General features: G+C 47.7%; 1 protein-coding gene across 3 annotated transcripts in view; it reads right to left on the reverse strand.

Annotated features, from left to right (window-relative positions):
- MPRIP (myosin phosphatase Rho interacting protein) overlaps positions 1-18,800 on the reverse strand; it is a 164,241-nt gene that overhangs the window by 50,755 nt on the left and 94,686 nt on the right. Inside the window, exons 6-7 of one of the 3 annotated variants that reach the window (XM_084818180.1) lie at positions 15,450-15,660; positions 9,691-9,850 (exon numbers count right to left, since the gene is read on the reverse strand). In XM_084818180.1, the coding sequence (XP_084674306.1) occupies positions 9,691-9,850; positions 15,450-15,660 (371 nt within the window). Of the gene's footprint in view, positions 1-9,330; positions 9,854-15,449; positions 15,661-18,800 lie in introns of those variants that run through there. The other 2 variants (XM_084818179.1, XM_084818181.1) reach the window with 2 other exon arrangements.

Genomic DNA, 18,800 nt, shown 5'->3' on the forward strand with positions numbered 1-18,800 from the left:
GCCAGATGGGCGATTAATAAATTTAATAAAAAAAATAAATAGGGTTTGTTTCCAGTCCTCTGATCATCTTTGTTGCCCTCCTCTGACCCCTCTCCAGTTTGTCTGCATCCTTCTTAAAGTGTGATGCCCAGAACTGGACATAGTACTCCAGATGAGGCCTAACCAGTGCTGAGTAGAGGGGAATCAAAAGATTGGATCAAGAGGGTTGCATCCAATCTTAAAATAATTTAAGTCCCATTCATTTCCATGAGTCTAGTCTAAGTAGGACTAACCTATGTACAACCCAGAGATACTTTCTTCCAGGTAAATATGCTTTGGATTGAGCGGTAATACTCATGGAATAGAGAAATAAGAGTTTATTTTTTAACTGACGGTAGCATCTAGAATTGTGGGTGTTTCGATATCGAAAGGAACCTAAAACTTGTCAGTGTACAATAACAGATGCTTTAACGATGGGATCTTGCAGTCACTTGGAAATTGTCATGCTACTTGCAAATGGTGCAGTGGGGAGGGATTACTTCTTAGGCTAAATGGACTCTCTTTTGGGTTGGGTTTTGGGGGGGGAGCAAAGCTCATACTTTAAGAAAATTGTATATTTTGTCTTTTAAAAAATGTTTCCATAATAATGCAAAACACCAAGAACGGAAAAAGTGTCTGGCTTTATTTTTTAGATAAAATTTAGTGTTTTTCCTGGAGAACAGAATCCAATGCTGGAGTGTATCTATGAAGCTCTGTCGGCTTAATAAGATCTGGAATTGATGGATGTTCATTTCAATACTAACTTCTAATAAGAGGAGCGTTATTGGACCGGAAGGGACCAGATGATCGTGAAATCCAATCTCCCATTATCAAGGCAGGAGCAATTCTACCCTAGCAACCCTTCCAGATTAGCCTACATGATCAGGATCACAGCATGCCACATGCAGAGAAGAAGAGCAAAAGAAGCATACCCTCACCAAGATGCCTGCAGAAGAGACCGCTCCAGGTGCCTGCCGTATACTACTGGGGAAGGCTTTTTTTTTTTTTTTTAAAGGGGTCCAGACAAACCCTTTCTCCAAAAGCCAAGCTATCTGTATTTTTTAACCTGGGCAATGATTTTAAACTGACAGCAGCCATTGTGTTTGTGTGTGTGTGTGTGTGTGTGTGTGTGTGTGTGTGTATATATAAATAAACTTTTTCCCTCCCTTTGTCTTGTTTTTGCAAAAAGGATAAAGGTGGGGCAAACCAATCCACGAATTAACATTTGGCTCAGACAAATAGCGAAAGTCTGAAGGGAAATAATTTTTCTTACAAAAAAACAAAAACAACAACACAGAACAAAAACAACAAACGAAAAAAGCAGGTTGATTTCTCATGACAGGGAATCGCACCACCGAGGTGTCTACAGCTCAATTTTTTATTTTGAGATGAGATGGTAGCGAAGCAGGTGGGGTGTAAAGGCGGACACGTCACACAGCAGGAGAAGGTGAAGAGCAACAAGACCTGGAAGAAAAGAAAGCTGGAAAATGAATGAACAGAAAAATTATATTTCCCCCTCCCTTATCCACAAATAAAAATAATCATTCCAAGATTTCTAAAAGAAAACAAAAACAAACCCTCCCACAAATCATCAGCAAAATTAAATATAATCATGGCAGACCTCCAGAACCACATCCCTGCAGTGTGCGGTTACTCTGATCATCAGGGAAGGGGGCCGAGTGTTACGCGGAGTGAGTCGTTCCATGCGGGCAGCAGTGTGGTGGGATGACCCCATTCTTCATCTGGCCTGGATGCGCCCAAGGAGCTCCTGCGAGAGCTCACCAGAAAGACATGCAGGAACTTGGAGAAGATGGACTCCCGGAAGCTGGATTTGGGGAGCCAGATCTTCAGTGGATGCTCAGATACAGCTTCAAGATGGCAGGGGGAGAGTGTGATTTGCAGCAGCAAAGTGGCGGGTGGGGACAGGGACTTAACTCTAGCTACCCACAGCCATTTCCTTAAATTCTCCCCAGCTGTCTTCATTCCGCTGCAGGCAGAGGTCTGGGAAGCAGCCAGGGAGAGGCGCACACCCCTCCCACCACTTCTCCCCTGCAAAACTCACACACTTGCTCCTCCCTCCAGGGGGCAAGGGGGTTCCCCAAACCCACATCTGCCGCCGAATGCCTTGTTTGTCCTGAAGTCTATGGAGAAATGTAAAGGAGGAGCAGGAGGCAATATTAAAGCCTTTGGGGGATGCTATGCTCTCTGGAGGGTGGGAGGAGGGAGGTGGTGGAGAGACAGGATGTTCCATGCATGTTAGTTGGTAGTTGCTAGCCATGCTCCAGTATTAGAGCGGTTTCTAAGTGAGAGGGAGTTTAAAGGCGGTCAAGAAAAGCTACGGTTAAAAATGATTTGCTTTTGATTGCAGGCAGTTTTGTTGGCTTGATTTGTAACTCAGCAGGAAGAGAGAGGGGATCAGGGATAGTCAAAAGAGACAAAAGGGATTCTGGGGGGTAGGGGAAATGGAAAGAGAAAGGGGTGGCTGAGAGGCAACCTGTGAGTATAAATTATGTCAGCTTGTTGAGGTGAAACCTGCTGTTGGCAAAAATGACAATAGTCAGGACTATGCATGCTCCAATTAGTCAAATTCTGAGCCAAGAGAAGCTGTATTCTGTGACCTGAATACATTCTGCAACCCTGGGCAAAATGTACATGGTTTTGTAAGTTTTGCATAATGAGGTGTGGTTCTGCTGGTTGCAAGAGTCAAGGAGCTATACAAGAGACACTGCAGCCTCACCCCCAATCCCTGAAACTGGCTTTTGAATTCTCAGCAGGCCATACATGCCCACACACTTTCGATCACTGCTCCGCAGCCATAATGGCTAGAAACCCCGATTTTTTAAAAAACAAAAGCAGACATTCTTATTTTATTTATTTATTTATTTCTATACCGCCCAATAGCCGAAGCTCTCTGGGCGGTTCACAAAAATTTTTCTCAGGAAACTGAATTGTGCATTCAGTACCACATAGTTTGCTTGTCCTGCACATCTGTAAAAATCATGGTGCAAACACAAAGGCCTGGAACTGTTCCTACAACACCCAAGAGTATCCTTTTCTTGGCCCACTTCAGCCTTCCCCATGGTTGGTGCTCAATTTTTAAGGGCACTTCTAGATTGCGGGGGATGGGGGAGATGCCCTGTGAGCGTCAGGCATCCTGACCTGGCACCCACAATCGCACAAGGAGCACATCAACCCCTGTGCTGATCTGCTGTATTCCAAAGAGGCATAGATGAACCTATAGAAAATGTTTTCAGTCATCCCCATGGCACCACTGTGCAGGCTCCCACAACAGCCAGCACACTGGACTGCAGACAGTTTTCTACCATGGCAGGATCCAAACGACTTTTGTGAAGAACCTGCAACTGGAGGTGAGAGGAAATGAACACAAGATCTCTCTATGTGGAAAGCATGCACTCAACTGACTGAGTGATGGCTGGCCCTTATCCTGAAGGAGAACCACCGTAGGGACAAGGTGGCTCTAATCAAAACCACTGCCAATCTTGCATCCAAAATGTGAGTCTTATTTAATTTTTTATTATTCCTTATTGTAGCCTTGGGGAAAATAAGGAGTGAGTTTGGGGAAATGTGTGGTTGGAAGTTATGTTGATATTACGCTGGTATTGTTTTTAATTCCACCCTGCCCCAGCCCCCATGTTACTAGACTGTATTTTGTATTTTAGTGATTTGCAAGTTTAGTTAACCATCCAGAGGGCTTGGTTGATGAGTGGAATAAAAAATGTCAGATGCAGTCTTTGCCTCCTCCACGAAACCCCACCTTTCCTCCGGAAACATACACACGCACGCAGAGGCCCTACCAAGAAGTTGATTCCACCAAAATGTAGACTTGGACAAACTCAGTTCAGTCCAGCAGGATATCCACTGGGCTTTTACTCCAAAATGAAAAAGTAAAATTACTTTGTGGCGTGTGTCTTACAAGCAGAAAATGCAATGGCTACAGAGAATGTCTCCTGATGACCAGCAGGGGGAGCTCAGACACTAATGACCTGCTGCAGTGTCCCAAATATACATACCAGACTCCCTTTCAGGGTTGAATCTCATTTCATTTGTAACCAACAGGGATCTTACGGCTCACAGCAGTTGCCATTGTAAACATAACCCAAGACTGGTTGGCTGTAGGTCAGATGTTCTCCAACTGCACCTATTTAATAGGCAGGGTACCTATTCCCACATTTTGGGGCATGTCTACACTACAAATTTAAACTGGTTTCAAACCAGTTTAAGAAACATCGCTTTCTCTCAATATGATCTAGAAATCATAATCTCTTAAGGTGGGTAGGGAATATTTAACAGAATTCCTAGCGCCATCCTAATATTACAATTTCTTACAAAATCAGGGCAATTTAAACCTGTCTGAATCTGGTTTACATATAGATAATGAAAGATTTGCAATCATGTAGCTAAAGTGTACTTAAAACTAAAATCCAATGCATTATATCGTGCAGAAACCCTGGCCTGTTGCTTTTACAAGGAAGGCTGTGTGCATTGCACTGTCTACCCCAGCACTGCATCTCCATGCCGCCATGCAACATGTGGAACTGGGAGCCTCTGCCACATATGCTTTTCAAAGCATGCTTTGAGTCCTAAAACAATAGAGAAACGCTGAAAATGAGTGGACAGCAAGCCCTAAAGGATCTGAAACAAAAGAATGTCTGACGGGGGCCTTCATTGGTAGGGGCAAGACCTCTGCGCTCTACATAGTATAACAGCAGGGGATCCTTTAACAGCGACGTATCAGTTGACGAAACCCAGCTTACTGTAGAGAATTCTGAGACATAACCTAAGGTGCACTCTCAGCGGGCACTGGGCAGGCCTGCTGGGCTTTACCCTGGCTCCCTAGAATGCAGCCCCAATCTCCCCATGTGGCTAGTCACCACAGGCCCAGGGGAAGACTGGTAGTGGTGGGCAAGCTGGAGAGTAAGCCATATTTTAAGGAAACTTGCCTGCCATTAATGATCATCTCAGCAAGGAGCCCCTGACAAGCTTCCAAAGAAGCCCATGCCTCTGTGTGTGTGTACTACAGTCCCTTTGCTCCCGACTGTGCTGAAATAACCCCATAGCCTTCAGAAAACCTGACTGTCAATGCAAGACATTTAAGAGTGAAGGGAGAGGAACCAGGGGATGAAGGTAGGCAGGATGTTCCTTGGACTTTGTTTGCAGTTTGTAAAGCCCTTGTTTGTTACTCAGGATACCAGGGTGGGACAGGTTTGATGAGGATGTGAACTGAGGAAACAAGTGGGCTCCCTTGCACAACCCGGAGATCAGGCACAAATACAGCAGGAGGAGGGGTTACAGAACAGATTGGACCTGCCCAGGCGCAAGCGCTTGTTACGAGTCTGCTCAGCTCCAAGATGACACAGGCGGGGGGAAAATGTTAGTAAGGCAGCAAGCTCAGTAAGAAAATCAGAAGAGCAGCCAAAAGCCAAGTGAGGGTTGGGGATTTGCAAGAAGGCAAGGAAATGTTAATTCACGGGTGCAGATGGGTGACGAGGCTTTGAGGAATGTTCTATCCAAAGCCATGTGGATGTCAAGACACTTACAAAGGATAGGTCTAATCAACAGATATTAATCCTGACAGCTGAATAGAACCTCCATGTTCAGAGCCACTCTATCTCTGACCACCACGCATTAAATGAGGACCCTGTTGCCTTCATGCCCTGCTTGTAGGGTCCTGGAGGCACTTGGCTGGGTCCTTATGGAAAAAGGGTGGGGAACACAATTCTGGATTAGGTGGACTCACCTTGGTCTAAGCTCTTTTTGGGTGAGCAGCCTCTGACAGAACTTCAGAACCCAAGACAGGTGAAGGGTAATGAGAGAGGGCTTCCAGAGGCCTGTGATGAGGCTCAAGTGCCATGCACAGCAGCCCGACTCATCTCCCACTACAGACTACACCAGCCTTCCCCAATCTGCTGCCCTCCAGATGCACTGGACTACAGCTCCCATCATTCCCAGCCAGCATGTCTGGCACATCTGGAGGGCACCAGGTTGGGGAAGGCCGGAGTGCACTAAGGGCCCCCCAAATATTCATGCCCTCCCCTCCCTCCTTGCTCTCTGGAACTTCTCCCCACATCACTGGCTGCTGCTTGCAGGGCAGGTGAAATGTGCGATGTGATGAAGTCACATGGCAGGGTAAGCGTTCTTAAACGTCACAAGGAGATCTCATCACGGGGACACTATTTTGAGCATCATCCCTGTGGCACGTATAGCCTGGCTCTCAATATTCAGAACCTAAAGATCCCCCTGGCTTCGAGGAAGGCAGAAAAGAGACTGCACCACTCTCCCTCCCTATATCCTGTACAAGCTGACTGGTTTTCATTGTTTTTCCCAGCAGCACAGTAATATGAGTCAGTTCTGCAACACGGACGTCTGTGTGCCAACCTTATCACTTTTCATGATAAGCACCCTTCCACTTTAAAAAAAAAGACAAGGCACACCTCTGCAAGTTGGGAAATTCCCAGGTGTCAAAACACTCAACCACTCAGCCAACCAGTGCATCTCCTTTCAAAGCAAGTTTCTAGGTCTCATGGTGGCAAAAATATAAAGGGTATGTGAGCAGCCGCTGATGATGTTTCACGAGCCAGGACAGGAGTTGGGTAACTGCGTAGGACTTTCGGATGCCTGGGGCAGAACCCGAACGACCAGCACAGCTCCTGTGAGACACTACGCTGCTGACCCCCCACTAGTCATGTTTCCCTCCATCTTCTCACTTCAGCAGTTCATGAAAACCATTGATGGGATGTTGTCATCACAGTAAAAGCCAACCAAGTTAGGGCGTTTAGGGAGCAAACCTACGTCCCCTGGGGATAGTGTCTGAGTGGACACTGGATGTTTCGGTTTCCTGGCTCCAACCTCGAAGACAGGGCTCCAAGCTCGGAGCCAGGCAACTGCGCGCCCTGCCCCTCCCCCTCATAGCTGGCGTGGAGAGAACTGTGCCAGCTGCTTCTCCATGCTCAGTAAATACAGCACAGAGACAGGGAAAGGGGGCATTCCTGGGGGTGGGGAGGGGAGGAGGCTTACACCTATTCCTCTTGCCGACCCAGCCTCCTTCCCTCCCCCTCCCCAGAGCCTCTGCTAGACCGGCGAAACCGCCCATCTTTCCAAAATACAGAGAGGGAGGCGCCTCCCATTTCGGGGGCATTTGAGAACCCAGGGCGCGAGCCACAGGACTGCGCCCGTAAGGATACAATTTAAGGATGGCAAGATCTGGCACCTAAGATGAAGCCTCTGGTCTGTTTCAGGCCTGGGCCTGTCCTGGCTGGAACGTGCCCAAAGCGTTTGGATTGAGAAATGGCACACAACTGATCCAAAGCACGTCAGCGTTATGCTCTTCAACCATGTCTTAACAGGTGGACCTGACCTGCGCCCACCAGCCTGCCAAGCGCACAGAGATTTCTGTGCTGCTGCCGCTTGCGGTGAGCCACTAGACCAACAAGGTGGAGCAGAATAGTGTCCTGGACTCCGGAGCGGCTCCAGCCACCAAAGCTGCCTGCTGGCTCCCCCTGACTACAAAGGCTTCTTGGCCAGTCCAGGAATTTGCCTCGATAACAACCATCTCCCTTGTGTCTGGTTATGTGGCTTCTGGCCTGCGATTCTTCCCTTCTGACTTGAAGCTCCTGGCTCTTGCTCTACGGTGACCTATGGCTCAGCAGCAATACCCTCCTCCTTTAATGGCCACCACTGTGGGGGTTTTAAAGGAGCCTGGTGGTGGCTGACGCCCCACCCAAAGCTTCTACACGATCTCACGCCGACTGCATTTGCACACCGCTGCCACTGAGCGAGGGCGCAGGGCGGGTGCGGCGTGGGCCAGCCCGTCATTGAGCATCCAGTGGTGCATTGCGGGTTTTCCCAGCATTGTTCAGGACTCATTAACCGCCACCCAGCCTAAAATGCAGAATGTCAGGGAGTGTTGGAAGCTGCAGCAACAACAACAAAAATGCAGCCTCTCGGCAGCGGCATGCTAGAGTGAACATGTCTAGGAGAACTCAAGGGTGAGCAAAGAGAGTTGACAGCGTTCCCCCCTCCGGCCCTGTGCCCCCTTCTCATAATTTTGTCTACAGGCCTCATCATGCCAAAGGAGTATGTGCATGTGTGTTTAAGAGAGATTTTGAAAGGCAAGTTCCAACTATTATTGGCGTGGCTTCTGGAATGTCACTGTGAAACACATGCGCACCTGGCTGCATGCTCGACACAATTGGGGCACAAGCCACCAGGCGCCTTCCACAGCCACCAGCATGGGACTGGCACATGAGCAGTGCTATTGCAGATGTCAGGCTATTGTGCGAACACCAAGCTATTGCACAGCGCACCCAGCTCTTCCACTGCTCACTCCTAAGGCAGAGCTTGCTAGCCATCCCTCATAGCTCATTAAGCCAGCTAGACAGCATCATGTGCAAGACTCTCCACAACAGACATACCACCTCGGGAGAAGAATGAGCTGTGCAGGGCTTTCAGGTCCAATCCCATCAGCACAATATGGTACAGGCCCACTGTACTTTGGATTTGTGTGTGCTCAGGCTTTCTTCCAAAGTATGAGGCCTAGATACTTTTTTTTTTTTTTTTTTAAGAACAGTAAGATTTCTAAAACTCCCTATCAGATACCAGAATCCACAACATACAATAGGGTTTAGATGCAACACTCCAGGGAGCAGCTAACTGGGTATCTTATCACAGACCTGACCACCAGTGTGGCACTTTCCAGGGCTGTTCACATGTAATGGTGGCAGATGGGGAACATTCTGCAGCCCTTTTGAATATATGTAATTGTAGGTTAACTAACTGTAGGTGAAATGTGGGTTGTTTAACCAACGATTAACCTATAGTGTACGAGTTGGGACATCACGTAGCAACCCCTGATCAGGAGCTGAATACTAAAAATGGCCACAGAACACACCCATTAATTGTTAATTAATCCACAATTTGCCACTGTTACATGCAAACGGGGTCTCTGTCTCTAAACTGCCATCCAGAGATATGTACGAGAGTGGAGCATCCCTGCTGTGCAGTTTGCCAATATTGATCTCCCAGTCCCTTCTCTGAATAGCCAAGCAACATCTGGAAGTGCCATTTGATTGCGGATGGGCAGCAAAGGGTGTTTTAAGGCCTCCCATGGAGGAAAGGAGAGACAACTTTTGTTTTTGACCCACTGCTCTGACGAGCCAATAGTTGTGTCCGTTCAAAAGCTGAAAACCTGTTCAAACATAGTGCCATTTCTGCTGGGGACATACTATGAAAAGACATTCTCAACCACCCAGAGCCAGCGGGTCTCTCAAAAAGGAGAAAGCACCAGCACCTTACCTCCTTTCGTTGCCGAAGAGCCGAGCCACTTCTTCCCTTCCAGGGCTGCGGGCCCGGGTCCTCCGCTCCAGCCGCTTGCGCTCCACTTGGAAGGCATCCCGGTTACTGATCCTAACAGCCTTGGGGACGTCGGCCAGGGTGGCGTACTGCCGGCTGGCTTTAAAGGAAAGGGGGCGACCTGGTCTCTCCGCTCCCCTCGCCCCGTCTCCGCCAGCCGGGTCCATGTGTGTGGAGGGGTAGCCGCTTTTCGAGTCCAGGGAATTGAGAGAGAAGCTGTACACCATTCGACTGCCTGGCTGGGTACCTGGGGAAGGAAAGGGGCGGCTCTGCTCCTGGGAGGGTGATTTGGGGTCACTGTACCTGTTGTTTGGGACGCTAGGGCTGGGCGGGGGCGGCGAGGTGGGCAGCGGCTGCTCTTCTGGCTTGGCGTCTTGCTTGGTCTTCTCCAAGGAAAAATAGCCACTCTCAACACGTGTCTTCCGCCCACAGTCGCTTCGGTCACCATTCATGGCACTCTCATCTGTAGGACAAGGACAGAGTAGGAGACCAGAGACGATGGTATGGCACTGAAATCCCCCGCCCACCTTCTGAAAAGCTTGGGTGGCAGATGGGGGGCGATTGACTCATCAAATAATTTATATCCCAACTTTTCTGCTGATAGCTTCCAAGATGGCTTATGGCAAATAGCAATAAAAAAACACAGTGATGTATACAAACAATCCAAGGGAATAAGACATCGGCAACAGCATCATCGAGAGCAGCAGTAACATTCAAATAGAAACCTTCAAACTAGCCCCGACTGAAAGGAATGATGGAACAAATTATCCCCCAGCTAAATCTTTTAAAATCTGACCATTCATGCTGCAGCCCTAACTATATAAACTTTTGTTCCTTTTGCTGACTTTTGTATAGTATTTTTAAGCAGTGTTATTTTAAGCTGTGTTTTATTGTTGGATTTTTTAAACAAATTGTTTTTAGTTTAAAGTTGTTTTTAGTTATCTGTTGTTTGTCCGTATGTTTTATGTAAATAGTTTTTAAACTTTGTATATTGTATTTTAATATTTTAACTTTTGTAAACTGCCCAGAGAACTTCAGCTATGGGGCGGGACAGAAATATAATTAATGAGGAGGAGGAGGAGGAGCTGCTGATCCCTCCTTTGGGGTAAAAATAAAGCGCCTTGCTGGCGGAGGGGAAGAAAGCTTCGGAAATATTTCGGGGGAGTGGGGGAGAGCAAAGAGGGACATGGGCCGTGGCTCAGCGGCAGAGCACCCGCTCGGTCCCAAGCTGAATCCATGGCGTGTGCAGCAAAAGGGATCCTAGGGAGCAAGGCTGTGAAAGCCCCCTGTGCCTGAGATCTTGCAGAGCTGCTACTAGTCAGAGTAGACAGCAGTGGGCTAGATGGACCGACAGACTGACTCTGTATGCGCCAGATTCATGTAGAAGGGTCTCAAGTCCTCCTGTTAGCCCAGCCTGCTGCCTGTGGCATTTCACACGCCTTCTGGTCATGGTAGTCACTCCTAGCAAAAGGTTACAGAATGTGAAAAGGACCTAGAAGAAAAATGTTAGGGTACAAACAGGCCTACGCTGCTATCTCCAGGGAGCCAGAGTCCCGGGCATTGGGAGAGATGCACGGCACAGTAAAGAACAGTGGCTGCTTTGTTGAGACCCAGAGGAAGGTGCCTCGCAGTGAAGTGTACCTGCACATACCAGAGGGAAGGATCAGAGGTTCGGCAAGCCAAGAACACACTTCCTAATCACAAACCCAATCAACATCCCTTGTGTCCGGGACAGGGGCGGGGCGGGGCGGGTTGGAAGGAGGAAGGGGGCAGTAGAGTGATAGACCAGCCAAGGCTTGCAATGTGGCATGCCAGGTTCCTCATGCTGGGTATCGTTCACTGATTTGGATCTTTATTCCACTCAGCCCGAGGCTCTGGGCAGGCTGTAGTGAATTTAAACCGGGGGGGGGGGGGGGAGGAGAGGAAGAAAAAACCCTCTCTACATCCTTAAATGTTTCAGCCCTTCCAGAACAATACCCAAGGCTTCCCTGCATATTTACTAATTGATTTAAGGGGCAGTGAACATAAAAGGTAAAATGATAAAGAGATAAAAAGAATTAAAATACTCTATTGAAATTGTTCTTTTAAAAACAGAATACCAATAAAAACTGTGGCTGGTCAGTTAAGGAAGGCTTCCTGGAACAGAGCTGTTTTCAGGAGGCGCTGCAGTGTTGGCGCCTGCCTGACCTCCAGGGGAAGGGAGTTCCAAAGAAAGGGGGCCACCATCTTCTCCGGGTGGACTCCAACTGGGCCATAGGTCTCTCTCTTGTCCTTCACACTACACTGCTCACGGCACACAGTCTTGCTGGAGGGCAGAGGATAGAAATATATTTCCCATTCCCTGTTGTGCACATTACATATTCCTTTCGGACCCCCACCAAATTCATAAAGAACATTAAACGTATCTGCTTCCCCAGGTCCAGCCCATCAAGCTGATCACAACTAAACCCTTCCTTCCCAAGCAGCCCCTGAACGAGCAGTGACAAACAGAAGAGAGCACAAGCAAGGTGCATGAAATATGGCTGATTAGGCCTGATGCATTTCAAATAAGATCCCCCTTAGGGGCAATACATTATGTAGCATGGGGTGGGCAGACTTCAGGATTGCGAGGGCTACTTCCCCCACCCCAAGAACCATGGGATCCACCTGGGCCCAGGAATTTCATAGAATCATAGAATAGTAGGGTTGGAAGGGGCCTACAAAGCCATCGAGTCCAACCCCCTGCTCAGTGCAGGAATTGTTTTTGAGGACCAGAACTGAACAGTTTTTGAGTACACAGTCCTTCCACACAAAAATCCACTCCTGGTTACCCCAACCTTCCTTCCTTCCTTCCTTCCTTCCTTCCTTCCTTTCTCTCTCTCTCTCTCTCTCTCTCTCCTTCCTTCCTTCCTTCCTTCCTTCCTTCCTTCCAGTGGTTTAATTTAGGGTGTGTATGCACGGGAAGGGGAGTCATTTTGATGCTGCTATTGTTAAACAACTGGAAGTTGGAAATCCTTGCAAGCCACCAAGAGATCTACCTTCTGTTCACCCCGACATTGGAATCTGCAAAAAGAGTATCTGGAAAGCCCAAAGTATGGTACTTTGCAGTGCCCCTGAGATTTTATTCCAAACCCCACATTGGGTCTGTTCAATAATCTCATGCACCTATAGCTTATCCTCAGTTTGGTTCTACATTGTTCGTGAAAGGATAACTTGGTTCTTGAATGGATAACTCCCTGACATGTAATAGATGTTAAAATGAGAGAGAGAGAGAGAGAGAGAGAGAGAGAGAGGAACTCTGCTTCAACATGGCTTTAAGACTGCGACTGCCGCTTTGTTTCACTCTTACAGTGGTTAACGGAGAAAGCTTTTTCAGATGCTGTAAACTGGACCTGTGAACAGAGATCATACAGAGGCATGTGGAGCATTCTTGGTATCAACCAAGAACGTCCTCTCAGCTCTTCCACCTACATGCTAGATTCAGAGAGCAAAGAGGCTTGCTTGGTGGCTGTTCCATACTTGTGGTCCCACCATCCCTGGATCATCTGGGTCTGAGTCAAAACAGGAACAATGCACACCTCCCAAGCACATTTGGGATTTCAGCATTATTGCTGCAGATATTTCCTTATGATATGCACAATGAGCTTCTCTCAAGGCTTTTCTTGCTGAAGAGTTGCTTGTTTAACGAGCACTGATGGCCTTCGATGTCTGGTGGCCGTTGGCTACAATACCTCCTTGGGCAGGGAATGAGAGAAGAACGGTTTGGAAGTTTGAATGCAGTCAGTGAAGAAGACAGAAGTCCATGTTTTGCAGCTGGCCAACTAGAATCAGCTGCAAGGGGTCTCTGAAGGAATGCTCTTTGTTTTAGGGCGAACTGATATGGATTTCAAGGCTAGGATTGGGGTGGGGGCAGAACCTCTCCCCCACCCATTGCCATTCACCTCATCTATTTATAAATGAGAAACTGTCACATGGGCACTGTTTAGTCTGCAATGCTCTCTCCTCAAAAGAAAATTGACCCAGCCCTGAAGCTTCCTACCACCCAGAAATGGGAGAAACAGCCTCTGAAGAAGGCATTATTTGATGAAAGCATTTTATCTTCCATCTTTCACACCTATCAAAAGGAGCCCCAACTTTTCAAGGACAAAAAGAACCTGCCTTGATTCATCTAAAAAGGGTGCTTATGCCAAAACGGCCATCTCCCTTGAGAGGGCAAAGAGGAAAACAACCCCTTTTGCTAGCCAGCCTCTCAAAATGATAGAGAAAAACCTTGGCTCTTTCTGGTCCACTCTTGCTAGGTATCCAAGGGGGAAAGCTCATCCTCCCAAGAAGGAAGCAAAGGTCCAGCCCCAATTGTTTCATGGAGAACAATACGACAGATGCTGGCAGACTAACCAAAGAAGATTTAAAAAGCAAACAGCTGGGGATGGGAGAATGAGACAGGATCACGCTGTTTGGTCTTGGCAATAGCTGCAGAACATTTCTAATCAAGACATTCTGCAGTTTGTTATCAGCTGGGGGCAAGAACCCTAACACAGCCTCTCAAGGTGGTGCAGGGGGGGGGAAAAACACTTTCAGAAATACCTCAATACATACTTATATGAAAATATAAAATAAGCCAGTTTCCAAATCTCTTGAAAACCCCAGCGTTAATATACTTTAGTGTTCTACCAAGAAACATAATGCAGGGCAGGGCTATGCAGATGGCTTCAGAACAGAAGAAGAGCCCTGCTGGATCAGACCAAGGGTCCATCTAGCCCAGCATACTGTTCAGTGGCCAACCAGCTGTCCATGGGAAACCCACAAGCGGGCCGTAAGTGAAACCACCCTCCCACCCGTGTTCCCCAGCAACCGGTGTGCATAGGCTTACTGCCTCTGACACTGGAGGTAGGTTATAGCCATCAGGATTAGTAGCCATTGATAGACAGACAGATTCCTGGAGGAGAAGGCTAACACCCTTTTAAAGCCATCCAAACTGGTGGCCATATTCAGTTCCTCACCATGAATTGTCTGAGACAAAGGAGACCAGCCACAGTCTGGGAGTCAGTTTACGTGTGTATGTGTTGGGGGGGGGGGGAGTCTGCTCTTCATCACCTCCATGGTTTAGCCCCACCCCAATGGTGTCTCCAATTGCACCCTTTATTTTCTTTTCAGTTTCTCCCATGGGAAAGTGCTGCAGCTGGGGATAACTTTGTAGTGGGAACAAAAAATGGCCCCTTTCCCCACTTCCAACAGAGACTGACACAACCTCCACCAACAGAGAATGGATCTCTGTGGGCAGAGAGCGCAGCACTGCCTTGCACGCGCCCCCCCCCAAATTCTGAGCAATATATGGGTGCTTCCTGCATGCACCCCACCCAGGAATCCTGCAAGGTTATGAAGAACGTCCCGTCCTTGCGATGCACCTGAAATTAGCCCCCACAGCTCCAGAAGACTGCGAGCTGCCAGCGCCTTGTTTTATCTCACTGTTCTCAGATACGGCCCCAGCCATAACATACTGGAATGGGGTCACTAAGACGACAACATCCGTTTCTTAGAAAAGGAGTGACTTGCCGCCTTATCTTTGGATGTTACCCAATCCTTAGCAGCAGCCAAATAAATGGGGGGGAACGTGCCTTGTTTAAACTTCCCAATGTCCCCATCCTTTATAGCTGGGGCGGGCAACACACCAATGTTGCTCCTGCCACCCTCCAGTGCAGCCCCCAAACACCCCCACCATGGCCTTCTGCCACTCCAATTTTTCCCTTTTAAAAAAAATATAGTTGCTGTTTGGCACTGAAATTGGGTGGCGAGCCACTACAGGGGCTTAGAATGGACAAATTTAGCTTGTTTTCCCTATTCCCCACATTTTTGCGATGCATTGGTGGGGAAGTGTGGCCTGCGGCCAGTCGGGGAGGGAATTGGCCCTGGGACTGTCTAAAGCTGGCCACCCCTGCTTTATACAGACACTCTTTAATCTGTAGAGATAAAGGATCCATTGGACCAAAACAAGGTACGCTAATTTAGCCTGTCCCATCTACAAAAGCTGACCCCAAGCCTCCTGCACTGGTACTGTCTTCTATGGCTCAGGGTTCAACCCTTACCTTCTTTGCTTTCCAGCGTCAGTTCTTTGAGGGAGCAAGCAGAGGGAGCCTGGCCTTGCACAGGGCTGGGGGCTGAGCTAATGCCCCCATTGCCATCAGGTTGGTCTTTGGCCCTCATTTCTTCCTGCCAAAGCGTTGACTTGGTGGTTGGGACCTTCTCTGCGCTGGGGATGTTGCTGCTGGTCACGGCCATCTTCGCTGGCCCAGGTTCCTGGAGGGAAACACAAGCTGTCCAGTGATGCACATTTTCATGGCTAAAGTTTACATCTCACAACAACTTAGGTGACTGAGATGCCGTTCACCAGCTCTCTGCACGCGGCTGCTGTCAAAAATGGCAGCCCCATAAGGTTTGGTCGCACTGATCCATGTTGTGATGTCATCAAGTTCTGACTTTTCCTGGCAGCTGAAGACACAGAGCAAAGGCAGGGAAACGCATGACATGACATCACAACCTGCACGTGTCTAAACTAGGGTGGGAGAGCACAGAGCTGCCATTTTTTGCGGCAGCCCAGCATCAAGGGTAGTAGAGCTCTGCCTGCTCTGTCACTTGCGTCTCTCAACTTTTTCAGGAAAGGTAGCATCACAGCACCGGTAAGACTGATCTTGCATCCTGCCCTATCTCACAAAGTCAGGGCTGGTTACAGCTACACGGTCTGGGTCCAGAGTATATACAAGAGAGCCTCCTCAGGACTGTGCTTTAAGACGGAGGCCATACCGATGGGAAATTAGAACTGGCCTCACAAAGCAGGGAAAATCTCTGGGATGGTGTCACTACTGAAGAATCCCTTCTATCTTCCCTTGAGGGGTTTCAGGCACCATGTTAAAGCCATTTCGTTCTGCTGGGCCTTCTAGATTCAGCTTCTTTGCTTGGGTTGCTACTAACCCCCCTTTTACAACCCTAAGTATTCTGTTCCAACTTTTTACGACCTTGGCGATCGGGACTTGTAACTGCTCCCACAGTTGATAATGTTTCTGGTTATAATTTGATATTGGTTTTAAATGTGTGCTTTTATTACTGTAAACTGCCTAAAGCAGTTTGTATTGGAAAGGTGATACAGACATTTTCAAACAATAAAATAAAATGTTACTATACACAGAGTTCGGGGGGGGGGGATGTTCCTCTGAATGGCTTGCTGGGAGGGGATTTGGAACAGAGGAAGGGGTTTTCCCATCTCTCTCTCTCTCTCTCTCTCTCTCACATACACACACACACACACACATTTTCTTCCTCTTCCCCCTTTCATTCCTTTCACATTCTAGATCTCAGTATGACACCTCTCCCCACATTCTCAGCGGCCATTATAACGTGTACACAAAGATCTTATTTATAGATTTTGTGAAGCTGCCAAATATAAAGGCTGCCACACCAGGGAATGGCTAACGAAAGACTTCCCGTAGGTAAAGGGGGCCAAGTGTTGAGCTTTCAAAGGAGAATGGAAGAGCTTTTAATAGTCTTCCACAAAGGGCAGGAGTCAAAAGTGAAAAAGCAGAGCAAAAGGTAAATTTAGAAATAAAGCACTTGGACCTCTCCCAGAAGTGGTGTGCCTGTTGCTCTTCAGAGTAATATAAATGCACTCCTCCCTCTGTTCTGAGTCCCTTCCCCAGGACCTTATTAGAGATACTGACCAGGTTCAGACGACACAATGCAGGGATTGTTGTGTCGTGTGAATCCAGCGAATGTGGGTTATGTGGGGCTTAACCCTCGCATAGCACTAAAATAGAGCACTGGTTATGGGAGGGTTGTTTTACTCTTGCATAACCCACGCTCGCTGGGTTCACCTGACATGACAACCACCAAGTGGGGGTTGCATATTCAAAATGGTGGCTGCACCCCCATACACACACCGCAGCCTCACCATGGGTTAAATAACCCATGGTGGGGCTGCCGTGTCATGTGAACAGCCTTAAATCCTTCTCACCCATTTATCTCAGTTGCAAAAGATAAAGCAACAAAGATAAACGCTTCTTTCTGCAAGCAAGAGGGCTAGAAACTTTGTTTTATTTCTAATGTGAAGCAACTCAGGGGGACCAAGCTCTACAAAGAGCCTTGCAATGTCGCATGAGTACATATGGTTGCTGGGCTAACAAGTGAGCTCTAAATTAAAGATTAAAAGTTTCTAGTAGGCAATTTTGGGAGGTGGGGTGAGATAAGAAAAATACAAGAAGCAGTGCTCTAAAAGCTGGTTGTGACTTTGGAGGATGGAAGCAATGACGACAATAAGATTTCCTGGCATGCAGGCAGCCCCGTTTTGTACTTTGAACATCAACGCTAAATTCTGAAGAGCTCTCCATTCCGTAGTACCTAAATCTCCCAAACAGCAGAACACTCAGTACGTCAAAATCCACCATGTGAGCAAAGATCCAGTACTGGAACAAGAGCAGCCAAACATGCTCATTTGGTGGATGAGGTACAGAGTTAGGTAGACAACAGCAACTGGTACATTTATTAGGAAAGTAGGAGCTGCATGTGTGTTCCTCCAGACACAGATACCAGGGCATGGATAACTGCAGCCAGGCTAATAGCCAGACTTGACTACTGCAGCAAGTTGTACATGGAGCAGCCCTTGAAAACTATTTGGAAACTTCAGTTGGTATGAATATAGCAGCCAGAATGTTGGCTGAAACTGTCCTCATGAAACATATATTCTGATTTTTATTTTTTTTTAAATTCACTGGCTTCCAATTTGCTTCCAGGCACAATTCTAGGAGGAGGGTTTTTTTACCTATAAATCCCTATATAGCTTGGGATCAGGAGGGCTGGAGGATTGCCTGTTTCCGTATGAACCTGCCTGTGCTCTAAGATCTGAATCAAAGGCTCTTCTCTGAGGAGCCACTTTGTGAGATCAGGCAGGTGGCAACTGAAGACAGGACCTTCTTGGTGGTGGCTTCATGATTGTGGAATGCTCTCATAGAATCCAACCCCTCGACCCAAGGATACTTACAAAATAGGTGCTAGGTTAACTTTTAGGGACCAGTCTTCTATGGATACTATTTTAATGCCGCTCTTCTATTAAGCGCACGCGCGCGCACACAAAGGCACGCACACATACCTTCTTTTAATTCAGATTTTATGTCAAGTGTTCGGAAGCCATCACAAACGGTAATGAGTGGAAAGCCGTGAAGATGACCAAAGGAACTGGCCCATTCTGAAAGCTACGCTTTATTTGCTACTGGAACGTGGGTAAATTTTCTCTTCCCCCCTCATCCCCCCACTCAAAAGCCTTGTTTCCTGGAGCGCAGGAGAGCACTGAAAAGTAGCCAAATGCAACAGAAGCCATTTCAAGAGGCCTCCCTCCCTCCCTCTGGCAATCACTTCCTCCCCACTCTTTTTCTTTTTCTCCTGACAAGCCA

The sequence above is a fragment of the Heloderma suspectum genome, chromosome 12 (genome assembly GCF_057233095.1).
Source record: "Heloderma suspectum isolate Gila_16-S chromosome 12, 16-S_ref, whole genome shotgun sequence".
In the NCBI taxonomy this organism is placed as follows: Eukaryota; Metazoa; Chordata; class Lepidosauria; order Squamata; family Helodermatidae; genus Heloderma; species Heloderma suspectum.